This window comes from Sebastes fasciatus, chromosome 15, assembly GCF_043250625.1.
Source record: "Sebastes fasciatus isolate fSebFas1 chromosome 15, fSebFas1.pri, whole genome shotgun sequence".
NCBI classification, from domain to species: Eukaryota; Metazoa; Chordata; class Actinopteri; order Perciformes; family Sebastidae; genus Sebastes; species Sebastes fasciatus.
The window spans coordinates 4606032-4629577 of NC_133809.1; the positions used below are offsets into that span (position 1 = coordinate 4606032).

The window sequence follows — 23546 nt, forward strand, 5'->3', positions numbered from 1 at the left end:
TACACTTAAACAGATATTGATTCAAACTGAAGCGGTGCTGACCGTCATCTACTGTAGGTAATACTCTGATGGATACAACCCCACTTCAAAGCACCCGAATTATCCCTTTAAGTTTAGGCGCCTTAACCCCTTAGGCTACCAGGATTAGCAACAATTTAAAGTTATACTTGATCATGAACTAAAACAAATGCTTAAAGATCACTGAAATTGTAATGTTATGCACCCCTGCGTGTTGGGGGAGAAAGAAAGAGTCATCCAGATCTAGATGTTGTTTTCACAGTATATTTTTATTGCACGCTTTTTGACAACCATCATTTCATAATGCAGGTTTACTTCTTAAAACATAATAATAAGAATGCACTCTTGATGAGTATGACATCACGGCTGAGCACCACAGCTGAGCACCATTGTTAAATTCTGCACTGAATACTACCTGGATCAAATAATAGCTATCAAAACAAATCCCAAACAATTGCAAACAGGTAAGTTTGGTATTGCATTCACTTCATTGCTACAAAGTTTGCACATTCACAGGACCATATTTCAAATTTCATACACCTTGTTATGACTGTGTGTTCTGTTGATGCAGTTAAACCTGAAAGATTATTGCTCACATTTTGAGTATTGATATTTTCTACCCCAGTGTGATTTGCATTAGTCCATTTCAATAGCTTCATTAGGCAGTTATCAGCTATGTTCAGATCCATCTGGTCTCCACCAGCCTTTTTCACACTCCCTCCGACTGCTTGATGTCAAAGGTCATCAGAACAGCCATGTCGCTGGACTCTCCTGATGTGGCGGCGGCCAGTTTCAGTTGCTGGAGACCGTTTCCACTGAAAACCTCCCCCTCCCAGACTCTGCTCTTGTTCAGTTTCAGATCAGTCCGCGTCTCTCCCATCATGCTCACCCTCTGGGCCCCGGGGACCCTCACCCTGAAGCGGACCCACGAGAGGGGCTCCAGCAGGCCCACACGGGGCTCAAAGAGCACGCAGCCTTTCCTCCAGGCGGAGTAGACGCTGGGGAACGGAGGCCCCGGCTGATCGCAGCTGTTCCTCAGAACAAAGTCACACATGGGGTTGAAGTCTCCACCGGGGGTGATCTTAGCGTACAGGCCCAGCCGATACACCCCAGCATCAGGCAGGCTGACGCTCACCGTCACCTTGCTGTCTGTGTACGTGCAGAAGAGCTGGCGTGACAGCGGGATGGCTGCCGGTTTGTTCTCTTCTCTGCTGAGCACAGTGTGGAGCTCAAGGTCCCGCTGGTTGTGGAAGGTGATGTTACACTTGCCCTGCTGGGTGCTCACTAGCGCCGTCGTGTGGCTGAATTTGGACAGCCCCGCCTCCGATGTGCGGGTGCCCGGCCCGCACACCGAGCCCAGGTTAGGAGGGTAGAGCTGATCCGGATCGATCACCTTCCCTTTGCAGTGCAACAGGAAGTTAGCAGCGTTCTGGAACTTGACGTCTGTTTTCTCGTAGTCCCGCACAAACACCGACAGCCGGTAGAAGCCACGCAACGGGCACAGGACGTGGCAGGTCAGGACATCCGGTTGGATCTGAGTAGCCAGGCAGCGTTTGGCTACAGCAGCTTCCAGCCCGGGGTGGACCAGTTCACACAGCACCATCAGAGGCCGGGACGTCTTCAACGCCAACTCAAACACACCTTCTTCCACCTCGGCAGCCTTGCTGCCCTGACTGCTGCCCTGGCTGCTGCCTGTGATGCCCAGAGACGCTGCAGCAGGCTGCAGGCCCCAAGACAAGAAGGGGTTCTCTGGGATCTCCTCCATGGCCCTGGGGATCGGACACTCGACCGTGAAGGAGCAGACCCAAATCAGAGGCGTGGTGGCGGTTTCAGGCCTGGCGAACACCTTCACGTCATACACGCCGCTCGCAGGCGGCAGGAGCTGCAGCTTCATGCTCCGATGGGAAACCGTTAGGAGGCCAAAGGAGGAGTTGTTGGACTCTTTCTGCTCCGGAGCTCCACAATAGAGAAGGTCCTGGTGCTGTGTGATATCATAGGTAAAAGTTGCTGGCCTGGAGAAGCTGAGGGACACATTGGCCTCGCCGTCAACTGAGAAGGAAATCAGAAGTGGAAAATAAGATTGTTGGTTGGCAAAATTCAAATGGAATTGGCTGAATTCATTTAAAAAAAAAAACAAATACTTGCTCATTCTTGGACGAAAACAAAAGCATATAATGTAATATTTTGAGTGCATAAAATTATGTAAAAGCGGGAGGATTGATACAGAAGTGAGGACGGACCTGTGACGATGCGACACTGGTGAGGCTGAATCAGCCGGAGCCCCATGGTGAAGAAGGCTGACGTCTTGAAGACCCTACTCTCAAACTCCTCCAGGGGGATGGGCGTGTCCAGGAGCTGCCATTTCTCCTCGTCGGGGAAGTGCGAATCTATGAACTCCTCTGGGTCCGTGAGGAAATAGAAATCATCGAACCTTGGAGGCAACAGATGGAGACAGCAGACTGGTTTGAGACTCAACTCGCTGCTGGTTTCGTTTAAATGATAACGAGCAAAAGAGCAAACCCAAACTGGTCACGGATGCAGTGTTGTGGTGCTTTTATGGAATCGCTTGCAGTAAAAAACAAAAGGATGCTAATCCATCCATCCATTTTCCAACCTTTTGACGAAGCTTTCATGTTCCATATCCACCCGTCCTGCTCCCCAACAGGCATCCAATAGGAACCACTGTCCCCCCAGAAGCACAGAGTTCCACAGGTGATCAGATTTCACATTCTGGAGGCTCTGGCCCTGGAGGTACCCGATGCCCTTACTGTGGCCCGGCACTTCTTGACACTCGATGCCAACCTCTCTGTAAACACAAACCAAACAGAGCACGCTCACTGCCTTTTGTTTTTTTGATATCTCTTGTCCTTAAACTCAGGTTCAAGGTTAGCCTACTGTTTGTGCTGCATAGGTCTTGAACACAATCACACACTTCACATTATTTATACTGGAAACGTCTATGTTGAACCAGAAGGGACCAAGGATGCAGAACACAGAACAATACTGAGCGACTGGAGGGAAGAATGGGAACAGAATGAGCACTTTTGAGTGTAGGTGACTAAACTAAGAAAAATGTACTGCAATATGGAATCCTATTGTGCAGTATGTTTTTCTCTGTACACAGTAAGTATTGTGTTTTCATCCTTTCAACATGTCTCTTGAAAAAAATTATGAAAAACTCAGTGAGGCATAAAAGCACAGAGACCTGTTTTCAGAAGCATTCTGTTTTTTTCCATTGGTTTTCAGCCTTAGTGAGCCATATGAAAGTATACGTGATTTGTAGTAAAAAAGATGAAACGTTAGTCTTAGACATTGAGGAGTGTCTAATATATTTAAGGTGAGACACTACAGGTAAAAACATTGTTTTTCATGCACTGATCAGTTTTGGGATTTTGGGCTATTTTGCTTCCATAACATGTCGAAAACATCCAAAATACACATTCAGATGTTTATTTTACTACTTTGTGTATTTGCGTCTAGATTTCTCCTAAATTCACCAACAGTTATAATTAGATAATGCCTCATATTTAAACAAAATGCTGGTGAAGTTTCATGATTGTATCTATTAGTTAAATCTTTTTACCCTATGTCTTGCAAAATGTATGGAATTTTACAATCCATATCTTAAAAGGCCAGTTTTTTCTCAGACTCTGAGCCAGAAATCACCTCCTTCAGCAGCACTTACATCCACCAAACCTTCCAGTTTCATTCCTATCTATATTCTGAAGGTTTTTACAGAGGGGTCTGTTCATATATCATTCATAGCCTGTTTTATAGGACATTTTTATTCCTAAAAATGTGGCAAAAACCTTTGACTGTAATATGTCAGCAAAAAGAAACTTAATTTTGAACCTGACTTTATCCAATGTCAACATCTGATTATGCAAATTAGCACATATTTAATAAGATAATGCCTCATTTACATGTTTATACATCAAATTTTAGAAAACTTATAATACAAAAAATAATTGTCTTAATATAAGTAACCAACTGGGGAAGTTTCATGGTGATATCTATTAGTTAAACGTGTATCTTATTCACCTGTAGCGTCTCCCCTTAAAGATTGTGTTGTGTTTACCTGCACATCTCTGTACAGAGGCAGGCGTAGCCGCAGCACACACCGCGACCGGCCGCTATCACCTCCTCCGGGGAGCTCAGCTTCTGTGAGCGGCCGAGGTACCCGCTCACATCATACTCTATGAAGACATCACACAACAGCTCTTAAACACAGATACATCACCTATCCTAAAACTGTGTCTGTGAAATGTGGTGTATTACAGAACACTAGGATTTATAGTTCAGTGAAATACCCACCGATGTTGTGGCACAACCAGACCCAGATGGCACGCAGCCTCTCCAGCTCATTTCTGGCTCCCTGTGTGATGCCCTGTGCTATCGTCTTCACATCATACACACACTTCTCCTTCAGCTGCAACACAAAAGAGATACACTGTTAGATAAAATATGTTTTTATAGGTAATTAGTCCTGTAAGTTATAGACTGGTATCCAAAGATGGAGTGTTTATGTTTTCAGCATCCATGTAAACCATTGCCACAGTTTGTTTTTCATCATCCTATTTGCCAGCATCTTTCAGTGTATTGATCAAACCGGGTTACTCATCCATGCTCAAGGATGCGAGTGCTCCCTGAGAGCTGCGAGCATTTGTTATCTTTTTTTTTTTTATTGCAGTAGATGAGTAGATGTTATCATTCCTCAATGCTCAGGAGCACAAAGACCCGTCTCTGTTGTGGCTTTGTTTGTGGTGTTCTTAGTTAGCTTCGGTTCGGTTTTATCCTGCTGCAAATGTCCTCTAATTTAAGTTTGGATGAGCTTGAGTATAGATCATCATTTTGTTGTAGCTGAACAGGTGAAGCATAGATGGAGTTTAAAGATTCTGTTTTTACCAATAAGAAATGAATGGCATGTAGATTCTGCACTTTGCCCGGCAACAGTAAAAGTGTCAACACTTCCTATGTTATGTTATGTTATGTTACACCAGGATGTGTCAGTGTGGTCACCTCTGCTCCCGCCCTGATGACATGTGAGTCAACCCTGTGGAAGGTCTCAGAGTTGGTGAAGAGGTCCTTTCGACGCCTCCTCTTCCCTCCCGCCGCGGGGCACGCTGACACCCTCTGTCCCAGGTGTGCTTTCGGCTTCAGGTGCCTGTGTTCCTCCGCCTCCTTCCTCACCGCGCTCTTCTTCACCACGGTGATGGTCCTGGCTGCGCTCTCGGACGACAGCTGCCTTTTTGCCACGGGACGCTGATCTTCACTTTCAGCCGTCAGCTTCTCAAACACGCTCTTCCTGGAGCTCATCACAGCATTCTGGGAAGCTTCAGCAGCTGCCGTGTCTCCCCTAGCGGGAGGAGGCTTTGGACTCCCCTGGGCCTGGTTCTCATTGCGTACCAGAGCTCCTATGACAGCAACGGGACTCGCTTCGCTTAAGATTCGGTGCTCCTGGAGGTCATGAAGCTCCAGGGCCCTCACCTGTATGCATCCTTTCTGGGTCACCTCATCTTGCTGAGAAAGGTGTGCAGCACAGGAGAAGGGGAAGGAGAACTTCTGAATTGCAACCTTAGCTGACATTATGCCGGAAGCATGGCGTCCTAACCAAAGAGAAGGTAGATACTATTAAAAACAAACAAAGAAACCATTTTTCTTTGAGCTATTTTTAGCTGATGTTCTTAATCCTGTGAGCAGGTAGTGGGAAAGATCCACAGCGCTGTTACACAATCTGCACCGGGTGAAGCAGAAAGTATATTCCATACAGTACGTTCTGCGTAAGACAGTGATGAATTGGCAATTATATCATGTCTATTCATGACCAGAAATGAACGCAAAGGTTGGAATCATTAGTCACTGTCACGGTTAACGGCGGAAAGAAAGTCAAAGCCTTCGCCAGATTAGCATGACCTTATAACTTCCTGTATGTGACCAACCTGCAGATTGATGGCCGTATTCAAACACGCCTTAAAAAGAGAGCGACATGTGTGAACATGTTGTGACTGTAATCTGTTGAAAAATGACTTATTCTGTTTGAAGGGAGAGCACAGGTTGGCACGGTGGAGACACTGGCCGTCCTTCCAACCAGATGACCCGGGCTGGACCTCCGTGTTGGCAAGTATCTGCCCAGCTCAAGTGTCCTTCAGCAGCCCACTAAGTCCTATCAGCTCTGCGGGCGCAATGCTGCGGCTGACCCTGACCTCTGACCTTCCTGGAGTGCAACTAAGGAGAAGGTCCCAACGGATATCATAAGGTATCACCACTCAATGTTGGAGTAAATCCTGTCCCAAAATAAAATCATGATAGTACTTATCTCCCCCCCAAAAAACACACAGCATTTTATTATCACTGATCTTCAATGTTCATGACAACTCTTCAAAATGCAGATTTATGTTAGATTAACACTCATAAAAGTAAAGGTGGGTAAACCCAGTCTAGGTTGGTTTAGCTCTCGCTACATCCCTAAAAGTCACTTACCCTGAGAGGATTTAAAATGCCTGCTGGATGTTTGCTGGAGTGTCGGGCAGAGATGTTTCCACTGTGTGTTCTCAGTGGTCCCCCGTAGCAGGGGGGAGGTTTATATACTCCCCCAGTGGCCTGCCAGGACAGGCCCCAGAATAACAGGCCTAAAAATACTACAAAGCAGTTAAGACCAGCCAATAGAGTAAGCCCCAACTGAGGAGTGTGACGTCTGTGTGTGTGTGTGTGTGTGTGTGGCTTACAGATGTATGTTCTGATGTGGTGTGTGTGCTCTGTACATGCATTGGCTAATCAGTGAATACATACTGCATATGCATATCTGAGTGTGAATGTGTGCGTATGTGTGGCGTTGACGGGCGGGCGGGAAGGTTGGTGTGCGAGCATGTGTTGGGTGCGACGGAGGGTTTCGGATTCAGCGAAGAGTTGGCCGTTCAAAGAAGGGTTTATGAAGGGTCCTGGCATACGATAACGGCCGCATCGAGATTAAACACACTCAGTCACCCCTGTTTCTGTCACACACGCACAAATACACAATTTACTTCGTCTCAGTTGCATTTTGCAAAGCACCTGTCTGAATAAATTCTCATCGCTTTTATTAGATTAGACATGCACAAAGGAGATGTTGTGAAGTTAGTGGTTGCACATTCAAAGAAAAATATAGATAACAAATGAAAGGGAAAACTCAAAAAAGAAACATTTAAACCTGCAATAACTGCAATTTATGGGGCCACTTGGGAGCAGCGGACACAAGCTTGAACACACCACTGGACATATTATAATATTATAAAGTTGATATAGTGAACTTGTTTAGTGCTCGGTGGAGTACTTTGTAAAAGCTGCTAAATGCTCCACTGTGTTCACCAGCTAGTTGCTAACTTTGTCTATCTGCTGTTTAGTGCTGGCAGGTGGCGTACCGTTGGTTTATCTGTACTTTTATGGCTAAAAACAGCTGCCCTCTGCAGTCCAAAACTACACTATGACACTGATGAGAGTTAACAAAAACAGTATCGATGATAGTCTAAGGCGTATAATAGTGCAGTTAAAATAAATATAAACATAAGTAAATATAATATAGTAATGTAAATGTAAATTTGTAGTATTTCAGATGGGAAATCTGAATGTAAACAGGATTTAGTTTATATATGCATGAAGAGAAGTAATATATGTACACAGAGGTGTAAACAGGTATGTAATGATGAGAAGCACTAAATATCTACACCGATCAGCCATAACATTAAGACCACTGACAGGTGAAGTGAATAACATGGATTATCTCATTACAATGGCACCTGGTAGTGGGGGGGATGTATTAGACAGCAAGTAAACATTTTGAACTTTGTGTTGGAAACGGAAAAAATGGTAAGGATGTGAGCGACTTTGACAAGGGCCAAACTGTGACGGCTAGACGACTGGGTCAGAGCATCTCCAGAACTGCAGCTCTTGTGGGATGTTCCCGGTCTGCAGTGGTCAGGACCTACCAAAAGTGGTCCAAGGAAGGAAAAATGGTGCACCGGCGTCAGAGTCAGACCCGAGGCTCATTGATGCACGTGGGGAGCGAAGGCTGGCACAGTTTATAAAACAGTATATAAAGGTAAATAAAGAGTGACAAGTGATGAGCTCAGAAGTTCAGCAGTCTTATGGCCTATATGGGATGAAGCTGGGATGAAGGGACAGTTCTGGGTGATGATTCTCTGTGAGTTCATCAATACAAGTGACTCCTTTTACATTACACATGTCACACTGTTGTTATTGTAGAAATATATATTTTTAAATGGACAAACACTTGGGAGAAGCTGCTCAAAGGGAGATCCTCAGGTGGTTGTGCAATAGAGATGCAAATGTGGAAAAACAATTACAAAAAGATTTAACATACAGGAAAGTTGTAACACTTATAAATATTGGAAAAGCTTTAAATGTAAGATTGGGTAAATTGAGTAAAACATGGACATGCTGGGGCAGAAACACTGACACAGTCCTAAATGTACTTTAATCAAAGCACAGTCGAGTTGATCATCTTCTATGATCATCACAGGTGATTTTAACTTTTGAGCATACTGTAGATTAATACTGCATAAAGGAAAGGAGTCTTTGAAACCAGCTTTTGTCTGATTGAACCACCACAAACCTGCAGAGAGAGAGAAGGAGAACTTGTTGGTTGATCAGCGTTAACACCTCACCCCACAGATCCAGTATTACATAACACCGCCATATGTTGGTGTTGATGTTGACGGCGGAGGGACAGCCACCTCCGCCAGCGGAGGTGGTGGTGGTGGTAGATCCTGATTCTGAGCCAGCTGACTGTGAAAGCACGGAGAGTAATAATGCCATCTGGAACAGCTGTCAGCCAAGGAATCTCGCTCTGGCTTATTAGGGGAGAGCAGAGGAGCAGGGGGGGGATTCTCTCCAACTCAGAGAGAGGTGAAACACTCGGAGGGGAGATGAGAAGCTCTGATATGAAAAGGAAATCACTGCAGGCTGAAAAGGAGGAATGCTAATCTGCTTCCAGGCATTAGTGAATTTATTATAGTCAGAAAATATGGATTTCAGTCCCCTTTAGAGTTCGGGAGCTTTAGATGTCTGGTTTATGCTAAAATTCAGAAACCTTTCACACTATTTAACCAGCAGACGAAGACGGCTTCTTCATTTTAGAGCATTTATATCATCTAAGTGAGAAGACTGTGTTTCCAGCTCAGTGGTCACTAAATACACATCCAAAACGTTGCTCCTGGGATCAAACATTACAAGACAGTTATTAGATTTTCACTGCACGATTATTGTGGCCAAAAGAATTCGATATTATTGCGATATCTATCGAGAATCGGAAATAATGCTATCAATCAAATTCATCTTTGTTTATCGTGCATTTTGGCAAATTGATTACACTCAAAATAGGAGTGTAAGGAGGTGGAGAGAGAGTCTGTAACCATAACTGTATGTATAAAATGATTAAAGAGGTGCTGGATTATTTAAACAATATTATCATATATGTATCTTTAACATGATATAAATATTTAATTTTTGAATATCACGGTTATCGTCAATAACGGTATATTGTGACACTCTTAATTGGCAAGTATAAATGTTTTTATACTCATTATTTCAAAACCAATGACAGTGTACACTAGTTAAAGTACTTATCTCTGTAATTTAACAGACAAAATGTCACTAAAGGTCCTCTTACTGTTTTTTTCTGGAGTTGGTCTTCCTCACCACCCACTCACACTCAAAGATCTGCACGTAGGTCACATGATGACAATGCACAAACTCCATCTGCAGAGGAAGACAGTGAGATGTTGTTGAAAGTCCAGAAAAAGCAGACAAGTGGACCTCAAGTTGTTTTTGTCAAGACTGAACTTTGAACTTCAACCTAAAGATCGCAAGTTGCGTTATTGCGTTAAAGAAATTAGTTGCATTAAAAGAAATTTGCATTAACGTGTTATTATCGCGTTAACTTTGACAGCCCTAATTTAGAAGTAAATTTAATAAAAATGCAGTGGAAGTAATGAATGAAATTTAGACTTGAAAGTGTCTAAAGTTCGGGTGCATCATGAGGTGGTCCTGGGTGTGTGCAGCGTAGTCGCTAAATCCACCTTCACCATGTTTGCTTCTGACTGGAGGCACAACAACCTGTTTCCTTGAGATCTAACGGACCAACTGGGTTCATATTCTTCAAACATCAAAAACATATTTTGGCCTTCGGCTGTTGTGTGATTTTATAAACTAGCTGAGGCACTTTAAGATCAATTCTATAACTAACTTGGAGCTGCTGTAATGTCCTCAGCTGTCTGGCTTCTCGTTATTGTAGCGGCAGCAGCAGCAGCAGCAGCAGCAGCAGCAGCAGAAGCAGCAGCAGCAGCAGCAGAAGCAGCAGCAGCAGCAGCAGAAGCAGCAGCAGCAGCAGCAGCAGAAGCAGCAGCAGCAGCAGCAGAAGCAGCAGCAGCAGCAGCAGCAGAAGCAGCAGCAGCAGCAGCAGAAGCAGCAGCAGCAGCAGCAGCAGCAGAAGCAGCAGCAGCAGCAGTCAAAATGTGTGTCTTTTTTGAGAAGATCAAGAACAAGAGCGCGTTGCGCCCCGCTGGAGATGAAGGCACGAATGAGCTTCTCTAAATCTCACGTGGACATGAGACCTTCTGTTTCTGGCTATTTTTGGAGGATAAAAAGCTGATTTATAGTCATTACTGCTGTGGCAGTGCCGCTGTGTTGATGCGGCAGCTGGAGCTACAATCTTGAGTCCATTAAAACAAGATTTCTGACTTGGACTTTAGTTTTTAGAGCAAATTGTGAGAAAAAAAATGAGAAAGTTGCAGAGTGCAGTACGACTGCTGCCGTATGATCAAAAGGCTGACTCCCACCTACAGATACAAATAAAAGTTTGATCAGATCGAGTCTCTGGGATACAACCTTTGTAAAAGCGTTTTAATAAGGGTGTGCTGCATAAAGCACATCTACCTGGAGGTTCTTGGAATATGAAATAATTAAATTGCCCCTGTGAGTATCCAAACATACCTGACACAGCAGAGAACTCCCAGCACTCAGCTGATAGCAGTTCTCCCTCCGCTCAACAGCTGGTGAATGCAGCTTAAGAACAGCATAATCTGGACAGCTGGGCAGCCTCTGTCATAATGGATGAGTTATACATTGTAATATTAATGCATTGTTTTACCAATAGTAAACATAGCCTGTGGTTATAATACCACAGAAACAACAGTACAGTATCGGCCTCATACAAATGGGACAAACCGAATACTGACTCTAGAGATTTGCATTTTCGCGTCGGCTACCATAGTTCTTCTACATGTTTGACACACGGGAGACGTTTCAGTTGGTTGCAATGTGCAACCTCACCGCTAGATACTGCCAAATTCATCACACTGCACCTTTAAGTTGTTGGTATAACTGTTGCCTTTACCCACAATTTTCCAGCATTATAGCTGCAGACAGGTCTCAGTTGTCCACACTGTGGATACCAGATGAAAAGGGGACTGAAAGATGGCATTATCCAGGTGGTTGCAACAGCCAAGTCAAATAGGATCTTATGTTTAAAGGGACTCTAGGTAAGAATCAGATATTGCTTGTTAACAGTGACACCTGTGGCAGTTAAGTCAACGTGGTGGGGGTCGGTCGTTTAGTGTTTAGCGGACATCATTTCTAACCAAACGTTAGCTATCGTTGCACACTGTTAACCCTGTAAGCAGAGCTGAAAATAAAGGCACTTGCGAGCGTGCATGATGTCACATCCCTTGGATTTCCCAGAAAAAAACGTTCTTCACATTAAAAGCAGTCTACAGGCTGAAGGTCAAATTTTTTAGGTTAGGTTACAACCTGTTCACACATTGACAATAAAACATGATTTAGAAGTGTAAAAACTTACATACAGTCCCTTTAATACCACATTGCTACATATAATACTTTTACTATAATATTCTTTAGCTGAATTAGGCTTTTAATGATGATGTGCTGTGTTTTTGGAACAGTTTGCTTTAAAATGAACACAAAAGGCTGCATCTGTAAAAGTTTAACCATATAGAATATACAGAATATGTCCATAATTAAGTACTTTGTTGTTGTTGTCCTGACCCTCACAAAGGGGTTGCAACTAGACAAATCAAACGGGTCATGATGATAAACAGGATAGGAAAGAACACATACAAAAAATACATCTACTAAACCAAATTATCTTTATTTCACTGACTCTGCTCTTATTGTCTTCTAATTTAATCGTCACAAGCCATAAAATGTTGGGGAAATACTGCCTAGACAATTTTCCATAAAGTTTTATTAAATAAATACTCACCTATAGGCTACTTATCTAAAAGAAGAACACATTTTTGTGTTTCTCTCTTGTGTTTCTAAAAAAAGGGGGTCTGTTTTATCCAGGTGTTTACAAACATCATTAGAAAACATTTATTCGTTTTTCATTATTTTAATTTAGATAATAGATACTTAAATTCTTGTTAGATTTAAAGGTCCCATATTGTAAAAAGGGAAATTTTTTATATTATAAAGCAGGTTTAAGTTCTATGTAAATACTGTGAAAATATCGAAACGCTTAATCCACAGAGAAATACACTCAGCCTGTATTCAGAAACTCTGCTTTTGAAACAAGCCGTCTGGATTTCTGTATATATTATATTTAGACCATTACACGGTTTTAAACGTAAACATTCTAAATGTGTCCCAGTTTGTTTCCTGTTGCAGTGTATGTGAATAACATCAGCTGACAGGAAGTAAACATGGACCCAAACTGTTGCCTAGCAACGAAATTCAGTTGCAAATCCGATTGAAATGCATCAAAGCGGAGTGTTTCAGACGGAGGGTGAATACAGGTAAATTCAGACGGACAGTATGAGGAAAATAATGTTTTTTGAACATTACAGCATGTAAACGATCGTGGTGTACAAATATGGAACACTAAAATACACGTTATCAAGAGCTCGTTATCCTTAGAACATTTTAAAAGGAAATTATCATCACATTTAATTAATGATGTCTAATTATCTTTTGATATGTTTAGATATATTTTCTTTTCTTCTGTAGTTTTTTGTATGTATTTCATTGTTTTTATTGGATTGTTTTCCACTGTTTGGTAAGGTTTTTCTGCACATTTTGTGTACTTGTTGTTGTTTAACGTTTGTTGTATTTTTAAAATTATGTTAGTTTAGATCTTTCTTCCTTTTTTGTTATTGTTTTTTTTTCTCCTGGGGTTTTGGGGGGAGATCCTGTGTATAAGCCTTCTTGACCTCTCCTCACACATTTCTTGTTTTGTTTTCATGACTGGATTTTGTGCAGTTTTATGTATGTGCAAATAAATAAATAAATAAATATGTTCTAGTAGAAACACAAAATAAAAGTATGAACCTGAAAATGAGCATGATATGGGACCTTTAATTTTTTTCTCGTTAGTATCAAAAGTCAGTCACAGAGGAGAGTTTAAATTTTGGACAGATTGTACCTTTAACTAGTATATTTTATTGCTGTTTTAGAGACACAGCAGCAGTAACTGGTTGCAGGTGTCACTTTTAATGGCCGGCTAAACTCCTGTATTACCAGTGGATCCTCTCAGCAGGTAGTAACGGTTGCAGGTAATAACAGTTGCAGGTAATAACAGTTGCAGGTAGTAATGGTTGCAGGTAGTTAGATACTCTGTTTGGAGTGCCAGCATCGCGCGGTGGGCGGGGTTCATTGGTCCTAGTGATGTGTTGGTCACGAACGAGCCGTTTCATTGAGCTGGCTCTTTTAAGTGAATGATGGGAGCCGGCTCCTGTCCGAGAGCCTTTTTTTTATTATTTCAAGGCAGAATGATAGGCCGATCTTCTCCGCGCCACGGGCACTCCAAGCACTGACTGTGACTGAATGTTGTGTTAATGACGTCCGTGCGACCAATCAGGTGATGACAGACAAGGATCATACCATCAAGCAGGGAGGGGCGGCGCGCTGACGGTCTACAGGTACAGAGCAGGAGGGAGAGGAGGAGGAGAGAGAGAGAAAGGAGTGTGGTGCACGAATAGCAGACAAGATGAGTGACAGTCGGAAACGAGGCAGCATGTACAATCAGAATCAGAATCAGAATCGTGTTTATTGCCAGGTGTAAGAGGTATACTCTAGGAATTTGCTTTGGTTTTGTTGGTGCAAGTTAAACAGTATAATAACAAAAGAATAGATAAAAACGTTAGAATAAAATAAGAATAAAAAAATTTAAATTCTACCAATATACAATATACAAAATAAGCTATAAGCAAAAATAAACAGATATTGCTGGTGTGCAAACAATCAGGTAATTATTACGGTATACAATTACTGTAATCAGGAAATTATAGGGTTTAGTATAATTATATTGAATAATTTAAGTGATAAATGTGAACACATACTAATCAAAAATCAAAACTGCGCTAAATTTGGCGGAATTATAAAAGGCAGAAGTGAAGTAAAACGAAGAGCCGTTTGGGAGCCGAAAGAGCCGGCTCTTCTCTTCTTGGTGAGCTGAGCCAAATGATCTGGATCACTAAAAAGAGACGGACTTCCCATCATCACTAGTTGGTCCTGGCACTCGTCTGGCGCGTGCTGTCAGCTCACCTGATGATGACTGATGATTACTACTTCATGACTCTCTCTTGACTTTCAGGTAAATATAGTTACCGGACAAAACTACCGGCTCTTTAACTCGTTTCAAAGTGAAGAAGAAGAGAAGAAGAGAAGATCTCCCTTCGTTACCTGGAGACCTGGAGACGGTATGAGGTCTGTTAGAGACGATGGAGAGGTGATGGAGGTGTCAATTAATCAATTTACTGGAGGTAAGAGACATCTTTTAGTTCTTTAAGTTGTTTATAACGAGTTTTCACACCGGTCGACTGTCCTTACATTCATGTTTTAGTTGTGAAAACTGTATTTTGTTGTCTGATAAATGCTTTAATATTGTAAACTACTGTATACCAGCTACTTGTCATGCATGATGGCATGTTACTGTGAGAGAGCTATAGCTGGCTGCAGAGTTAAACTGCATTGTGTGTGTGAGAGAGATGGAGAGATAAAGAGAGATGGAGAGAGAGATTCTCTTTAATTAAATGTGACACACAAACTGCACCAGAGGAGGACCAATTTACTAAGAGAGGACAATTAGCCAGAGTGGAAACAAGACTTAAAGAACAGCCTCCATTATGTAGTTTGACTTGCTCAGCAGTGTTTGTGGCTATTATGTCCCTACTATTACAGTCATTTAGTACTAGTTTTTTGCATTTTAGACTTCTGCAATATGAAGGCAATACATTAAATCCACACCCAACACCACTCTGAAATCCCCAGGATGTGTTCCCTAATCAAATCAAAAAAAGAAAATACATATATCACAGTCATTGCAGATATGGTATACATATTAGGACTCTTTCTTTCCTAATGTGGGACACTGAAAAGTCTGTTCAATGGCCACCTTTTATAAGGCTTAAATCACCTTAAAGGGGACATATCATGCTCATTTTCAGGTTCATGTTTGTATTTTGTGTTTCTACTAGAACATGTTTACATGATGTAATGTTAAAAAAAAACACATTATTTTCCTCATACTGTCCGTCTGAATATACCTGTATTTACCCTCTGTCTGAAACGCTCCGTTTTAGTGCATTTCAACGGATTTGCAATGTAATTGCGTTTCTAGGCAACAGTTTGGGTCCATGTTTCCTTCCTGTCGGCTGATGTTATTTACATACACTGTAACAGGAAATAAACTGGGACACATTTAGAATGTTTACGTTTAAAACTGTGAAATTTCCTAATGTGGGACACTGAAAAGTCTGTTCCATGGCCATCTGTTATAAGGCTTAAATCACCTTAAAGGGGACATATCGTGCTCATTTTCAGGTTCATGTTTGTATTTTGGGTTTCTACTAGAACATGTTTATTTGCTTTAATGTTCAAAAAAGACATTATTTTTTCTTATACTGTCTGTCTGAATATACCTGTATTCACACTCTGTCTGAAACGCTCCGTTTTAGCTTATTTTCATTGTAATTCTGATTGGTCAATCACAGCGTTCTGCGGTCTGTAATTTCTCTTTAACAGACCGTTGCTATGTATAACAGACCGTTGCTATGGGCGCAGCTCTAATGTCGGACACTGGTGGACCGTTTTTATGTAAAAATATTGATTTCTTAAGTTAGTAGCCGTGTAATAAGCGATATAATGTACAGCTAGCGGGTCATTGTTGTGAAAGAATCCCCTTCAGGGCGATGAGAGACCGCCTGTGGGGGATTCTTTCACAACAACGACCGGCTCGCCGTACATTATCCCTTACGAAATGTATACCCTTAACATTACTTTTGTCTAAACACTATGTCATTGACCTCTGGGTGGTCTTCACACAGGGTGCTTCCAGTTTGATGATTGTTAGACCATGACTAAGACTGACAAAAAGTGAAATAAAATGCTCTTATTTTATCAAATAATGTAAAAAACAAACAAAAAAATTAAAAAGGCAGATTGCAGTTTAGGTGAATTTCACATGGTCTTTGCACACCTTACAGTCGATTCACATACAGGCCTATTTGTCATTGCATTGACATCTTTGCAGGTTTTCACCCGAGACATGTTCTGATGTGTCAGGAGATGTGTGAGGAATACAGCAGAACTCGTTATATATGGATAGAGGAGAATATTGAACACACAAGTGGAGTAAACAGTGTCACTGGTGCCAAAAAACACATGTAAACAAGCAGCTTTAAACCCAACAAACAGGGAAATGTGGCATCTTGAAAACGTTCCAATGTTTGCAGCCTCACATTTACTATACACGTTAGGTCCTCTTAGAATATATGAAACAGTAAACCTCCTAGATCACCAATATTTTAAGCAAATAAGACACAAATAGGGTGTCAGAAATACTGTATTCCCATAAACCAATGATAATTTACCTATCTGAATTGTGGGAAGAAATCGAAGTGCAAACACAACACAAGAAAAAGACCAAAGATGTTGGTACAGATAAGTAGGACGTCTATCTGTATATCTATAAATCTATAAAATACTATACATTAATGTAATCATGTGCAAGTTTTTTGTCCGATACTGCAGTTCCATATGTGCCTGACACACTGACTTTTGACCAATACTATTCTGTGACATCTTATAGCCTAATAGATATAATGTTGAGTAATCTAATAAGCATGCAAGTGCAGAAATCAGTGGCAAAATTATTAGTCGATTAAAGGATAACTTAGGTATTTTTCAACCTGGACCATATTTTCCCATATTTTTGTGACTAAGTGGGGACAACAGTTTTTGAAATTGGTGGAGAACACTGAAGCCGCTAAACAAGCTGCAATGTAATCTTTTAGGGCAACCTGGTACGTTTTTCTTCACTTTAATATTACTGTAAATTAAATATCTTATAACTTTTGGGGTGTTTAGCAGACTAAAAAAGGCATTTGAAGAGCGAGGGGCATTTATTTTTTTACATTTGACAGACTAAACGGTTAATCAGTTCATAACGCTTTTGTCCATCGGTCCATCTTGTTGCTAAATAATAATTAATGTGCTGCTAAAGACATGTAAATCCAGAGGACAGATGGTAATTTTGTAATGGGTTATGTATGAATAATTGTGATGTGTTTGTGTTGTCTGATGGGTCTTACTTTTCTGTCTGTCGATGGTAACAGTATGTCTATTGTATGTGTACTTTTTCTCAAACTGAGCTGCCTATAGATGCAAAATGAATTTCAGTGCAAACTGACAATAAAGTCGTATCGTATCGTATAAGAAATAATCAATAGTTATTGCATAATGAAAAAAAATCCATAGAAACCACGTAAAATGCTATTTGATATATGATATAAAAAGAATCAGAAAGACAGGTTTTCCTTCACACTGTAGGCTTGCAGTAGCTTGATTTTTTTGTTTTCTTTTACTACTCAGTTCCTACATCAAAATGAAATCAAGATGCTTGTAATTGGAACACTTCACAGAAAGACACACTATTAGCCTTTTGAACCTTACTTTGCTTTATCTTGTATTTTTAATTGGTCGTTGCGGAGCTTTAATGCTTTAATGCCCTGAAATCCTTGCAAAGTTCAGAGCCTTGTTTAAATAAAAATCGGTATTCCTGTGACCTTGAAATTCCCCAAACCAGCACTTCTTTCCATATCATCCAGTGTGTTATTGTGTAACTGTCTGCCTTAACCAGGATTACCTCTTTTTTTCTATGCCATTTGGCTGGCGCTTTCATCCTGAGCTCCTGGTGGACTTGAGAGTGCATACATGTTGTTTTGTTCCGCTGGGAGTCGAGCTTCTATCTCTGACGCTGTTAACGCCATGCTCTACATGTTGACCTACTCGGGAGAATACACCATGACCCTGTTAGCACTGTACAGTACACATAAAAAAAATAAAATAAAAAAAATGTAGAGGTCAAGCCATATGGGTTGTTAATGGTTGATTACATTTTTAAATGGAATTCACGGTTAGCTGATATTCTGTGTGGGATACAGTACACAACAGTATTTTAAAATGCTAAATGTAAGGGATGATGCCCGACGAGTTGTCCATTATCAGGAATTAATGGATGACGTGGAGGCCAGAACCGGCCCTTCGCAAAGACCATTAATTCCTGATTATGGACCAACACAGTCTCGCAGCAGTTCGTCAAATAATAACAAAATGTAATCTATTTAATTCATGTACATTGACACGAATTTCCTTTTTTTTTTTCGTGACGCTCAGCACGACTTTCAACAATGTATTTTTCATGCGTTTTCCTTCGAATGTCCAGCAACAGTAGACGCACGAGCCAATTTCCGCTCCAGTCTTTTCAAAAATAAAACTACTTTGTTAGGTTTAGGAAAAGATCGACTTGGTTAGGCTTAAAGGGACTATTTGTAACTTTCAGAAATGCTTGTTAACAGCGACACCTGTGGCCTTGAAATCAACGAAAGTCAGCGTCGAGCTCGCGCTTGCTCGCTCTAAATAGACATGGACGAGCATCGCTCAAAACAGTGAGGCGACACACGTCAGCTAAAAGCACAATATCACTCTATATTTCAGCTGCTTGGCAGTAATGTTAGCTGACCAGACAAAGGTCTCTCCATGAATCACTGCTGATCCTAGTGTTGGCTTTTCCTGCTCAGCGCAGGCTTCAGCAGCGGGGCTCCTCAACGAGTTACGTTATCGCCTCCTGACCGCAGCCGGCAGCCGAAGACACCGGCACCCGGTCGGTAACGAGACGATAACGTAACTCGTTGAGGAGCCCCGTCACTTCACAAGACACGGGAAACCTCTGTTGGTCTGGAGGAGCTGCAGCAGTTATTTCTGCACAAACGTCCACCGTACATTCACTAGATATTCTCAGAGCTAAACTAACTCTTCTGCAGTGTGGAGTGAGCGCGCGTTCACGTCTAGAGGTGGAGCGAGACAGCGAGGACGCGCGCGCTGTCTGAGTGAAGGAGAGCAGGCAGCTGAGACGAGGCTCCGGCCACACACGAGCGCGCATATGCGAACGCGCATGTGTGCCGACCTGCTACATTTATACGCTTAAAAAGTTACAAACAGTCCCTTTAAGGAACAAAACTACTTAGGTTTAGGAAAAGATTGCAGTTTAGGTTAAAATAACACCGGAAGTGGCGTAATTTAAGTACAGAAGTGACAAAAAGACCATAGAAGACAAACCCCTGAGTGACAGTGATGTAATGATTTGTGTGTTTTGTCCTGAACCATCTGGTACAGACTGTTCAGTGTGAATGTGTGACGTTCTCTGCTTCAGTACGCCCTACAGTCTAAAACTATAAACTATTGAATTAGCTGAATACACTTTAATTACAGCAGGATTACGTCTTTGCATGAGCAACATTTATTTCATTAATCAAGAAAATAACCAGCAGATTAATTCATGAAAATAATTGTTAGTTGCATACAATAATTATTCAATCAGACTATTTTTTTGTTCATGATTTTTAATGAAAGCTCTAATTTGGCCCTGTATGATGGTTGACCTTTTAACCCAGGCAATATTAGAGGCATGTACAATTCACTGAGAATACAAAATAACCTTTTCATGTTTCAAAAATGTTTTCCAAGCTGAGATTATCAAGTTTCACAAAATGTACCTTGGGAAAAAAGAAATGTTTATCTTTTCAAAACTTACAATTGGGTCTTACTCAGTAGCTGACCCAAGGTCTTGAATATATTCAGTATTCATTTTATTTTGTCCTCATCGATATGAAGCGGAGGTTTTCAAAGTTTGAGGCGGATATCCTCAGGTGGGCTCCAAACAGTTTTAATTATCAAAAGAACATCACAAAGAATAGCCTAGCCCAGATTCAGAAACTATTAAATACCTTAGGACAGACCTTTTGAATGTATTTGATGTAGTCTGAAGTTAGGTCAAACAGCAATATTAGGCTTTCTTGGCTCAGTTATTCAGTGATCAAATAACATAATCATGATTCCATAGGCATCCAGGAATTGAGCAAAACTAAGAACCACGGGTGATTGAGAGGGCACCTATTTCAAAGCTTTGTCTGAGGCGAGGTCCACAGGCTGAGACTTTGAAAACCTGTGATATAAACACATATTATATATTATATTATATAAGTCTGATCAAAGTGCATTTTTTTTAGTGTTTTTCTGTATGCCAGGAGCTCACCTCACCTTATCTACCTCCTCTGCTGCCTGTCTTAAATAGCGATGTCAGTGGTGTGTTCATGGACGCGTGGGAATCTGGTTCACAGTGTTAATTGTTTGTTAAGTGTCATTCATTATTCGCTGTCTGGCGGGACGGCGGTACAATCAAGTAGCTACTGGTGAAGAAGACGTTAATCCATCAGCTCAGACGCAGAGACTCACTTAGCTTCCAGCTCCCTCAGATGCTTTTAGAAGCGCTTTATTTGTCATGTTAAATAGATATATCACCGTGTCTGGGTTAACCTTGTACAGGCTTAATAAGAACTTTACACATATGAGGATGCACGTAATATATCGACAACAGGATCTCAAGTAAAGTCTGAGAAATACAGAGTGCAACAATTGATTTATAAAATGTTTAAAATGTGAAAAATCTGAATGTTCAGCTTTACTGTTTTGTCTTAGTAATAGTCCAGAAATGAAAATGTAATCAGTTCACAAAGATAATTTGAGAAAGGCAGCCATCGTCACTCTGAAGGTGTTGCCAGCAAATATTTGGCATTTTCACTTGATTTATGACTTCAATAACAAATCACTTTGATAACAATAATTCATCACTTTTATCTTGCTACAGTAACAGCTACCTTAAGACAAGAATACAATGACATTATACATGATGACATCATGTCCGTGAACAGACAGCAGGTATTTTATTAACAGGATGGCTACCCTGAATTACTAAAACCTGTCAAAACATAGTTTAAATGTAGACATGTTAAAGGGACTGTTTGTAACTTTCTAAGCGTATAAATGTACCGGGTCGGGACAAATGCGTGCTCGCATATGCGCGCTCGCGTGCTGCCGGCGCTGTCTGAGTGACCTTCACTCAGACAGCGCGCGCGTTCTCGCGTACTTGCTCCACCTCTAGACGTGAACGCGCGCTCACTCCACACTGCAGGAGAGTTAGTTTAGCTCTGAGAATATCTAGTGAATGTTTAGTGGACGTTTGTGCAGAAATAAATGCTGTAGCTCCTCCAGACCAACAGAGGTTTTCCGTGTTTTGTGAAGTGACGGGGCTCCTCAGAGAGAAACGTTATCGCCTCGTTACCGACCGGGTGCCGGTGTCTCCCCTGCTCACTCCGGCTGCGGGCGGAGGGAGACGAGTTTCTCGCTGCAGAGCCCCGCTGCCTCAGCCTGCACTGAGGCTGGAGAAGCAAACACAGTATCAGCACTGATTCATGGAGAGACCTTCGTCTGGTCAGCTAACATTACTGCCAAGCAGCTGAAATATAGAGTGATATTGTGGTTTTAGCTGACGTGTGTCGCCTCACTGTTTTGAGCGATGCTCGTTCATGTCTATGTAGAGCGAGCAAGCACGAGCAACAGGACGCTGACTTTCGTTGATTTCACGGCCACAGGTGTCGCTGTTAAGAAGTATTTCTGAAAATTACAAATAGTCCCTTTAAACTGTCTAAAACATAATAATGTTTTATATTGTAAACTTAGTACCAGTTTATTTTGGTTCAAACTGAAATCAACGTTTAGTGATTTTTTGACTCTAAACTCACAGACACAGACTTGACTGGCTTATAAATGTGTCATTCATTTCCAATGTCTTTGCAAACATTTGCCTGCTTTCACATCCAACAGACAAGAGTCATGTTACTGCCCACGTGATGAATGTTGGTCCAATAGTCACTCTCTATTGAACTGTTTTGGTCTCCACCAACTCCTTTGAGTCTTTAGTTTGCTAGATGGTCCACTTTCATGCAAGGCAAGGTAGTGTACACTCGTTTAGTCTGAACTTGTTTGCTGGAAACAATACCTATGGTCGTTACTTTACTCGGTACAACAAAAAAGTAATCTGAGTACTTGAGTACCCCGAACACTGATTGCAGTCCTAGACAACGTATCGGTTCGTATGATTTCTTACAAAAAGTTAGTCCTCATTTTTGATGTGTTTTCCTACGAATGTCCAGCAACATGTGTCAACTTCTGCTCCAGTCTTTTCAAAATAACCTGAAACAAAATAACAACGGAAGTGCTGTAACTTAAGTACGTAAATTGCGTGAAAAATAAATCAACGGGACACGAAAAGCGTCCTCCTGTGTGAAAGTCTAGTGTTTTTTGACCCACCCAAACACCCCGACCTCCTCCCTACGTGCCGTTTTGTCGCTCTTTATACTTCCTGATTCACAGTTACGTGGATTACATACAAATTTATTCCGTGGGATTATACGAATTACAGTGCATTACTTTTTCGTAGGTATAGCTATGAACGATGTATTAGAAGAGCCTAACCCGGGATTATATGTGCTGTATCTCAGACACCTTAGACCTTTAGCCAAATGTATCCCACCATGCTTACTGCCTGTAGCAAACATTTGGGATATTATATCATATTATTAGACATTACTGCTCACATATATCGTATTCCACCACTGTTTAGAAGGCACACTACAAAATGAATGCATAAATAATCATGATGATAGTATTGGTTTATGATACTGGCACCCTGATAAATCATTGTGTCCATATTCAGAGAGAGAGAGAGAGAGAGAGAGAGAGAGAGAGAGAGAGAGAGAGAGAGAGAGAGAGAGAGAGAGAGAGAGAGAGAGAGAGAGAGAGAGAGAGAGAGAGAGAGAGAGAGAGAGAGAGAGAGAGAGAGAGAGAGAGAGAGAGAGAGAGAGAGAGAGAGAGAGAGAGAGAGAGAGAGAGAGAGAGAGAGAGAGAGAGAGAGAGAGAGAGAGCAAACAAATGCATTTTGTTTGTGTGTAGTTTCATGACAGACACATTTTGTTATTCTCCTTGGCAAGCGGCACTTGGCCAGCATCTGAAAACGGACAATGCAAGGCAGGAGCCAGTCAGGAGGAGAGGAAACCCCACCCAGTGTTTGTCCACTAACTGTGTCTTTGCCGTCTTCCTGCTTGCAGCACGATACAACAAGG

At 41.6% G+C, this 23546-nt stretch overlaps 2 protein-coding genes across 4 annotated transcripts in view; one reads left to right on the forward strand and one right to left on the reverse strand.

The window, feature by feature from the left end:
- Positions 1-265: 265 nt before the first annotated feature.
- Positions 266-6568, reverse strand: ky (kyphoscoliosis peptidase). Of its 2 annotated transcripts, none has more exons than XM_074660847.1 (7): positions 6499-6568; positions 5038-5624; positions 4333-4447; positions 4097-4214; positions 2633-2824; positions 2259-2449; positions 266-2067 (listed from the first exon to the last, which is right to left on the reverse strand). In XM_074660847.1, exons 2-7 carry the CDS (start codon positions 5602-5604, stop codon positions 728-730), a joined length of 2523 nt encoding a protein of 840 aa, XP_074516948.1. In that variant the 5' UTR covers positions 5605-5624; positions 6499-6568; the 3' UTR covers positions 266-727. The 2 variants fall into 2 exon arrangements, with proteins under 2 accessions (XP_074516948.1, XP_074516949.1); XM_074660848.1 differs by having other exon boundaries at positions 5038-6243; positions 6499-6560.
- A 7982-nt stretch (positions 6569-14550) lies between these two features.
- Positions 14551-23546, forward strand: part of slc4a11 (solute carrier family 4 member 11) — a 114770-nt gene continuing 105774 nt past the window's right edge. Inside the window, exon 1 of one of the 2 annotated variants that reach the window (XM_074660839.1) lies at positions 14551-14789. In XM_074660839.1, the coding sequence (XP_074516940.1) occupies positions 14729-14789 (61 nt within the window). In that variant the 5' untranslated portion in view covers positions 14551-14728. The remainder of the gene's footprint in view (positions 14790-23546) is intronic. The other variant, XM_074660840.1, reaches the window with a different exon arrangement.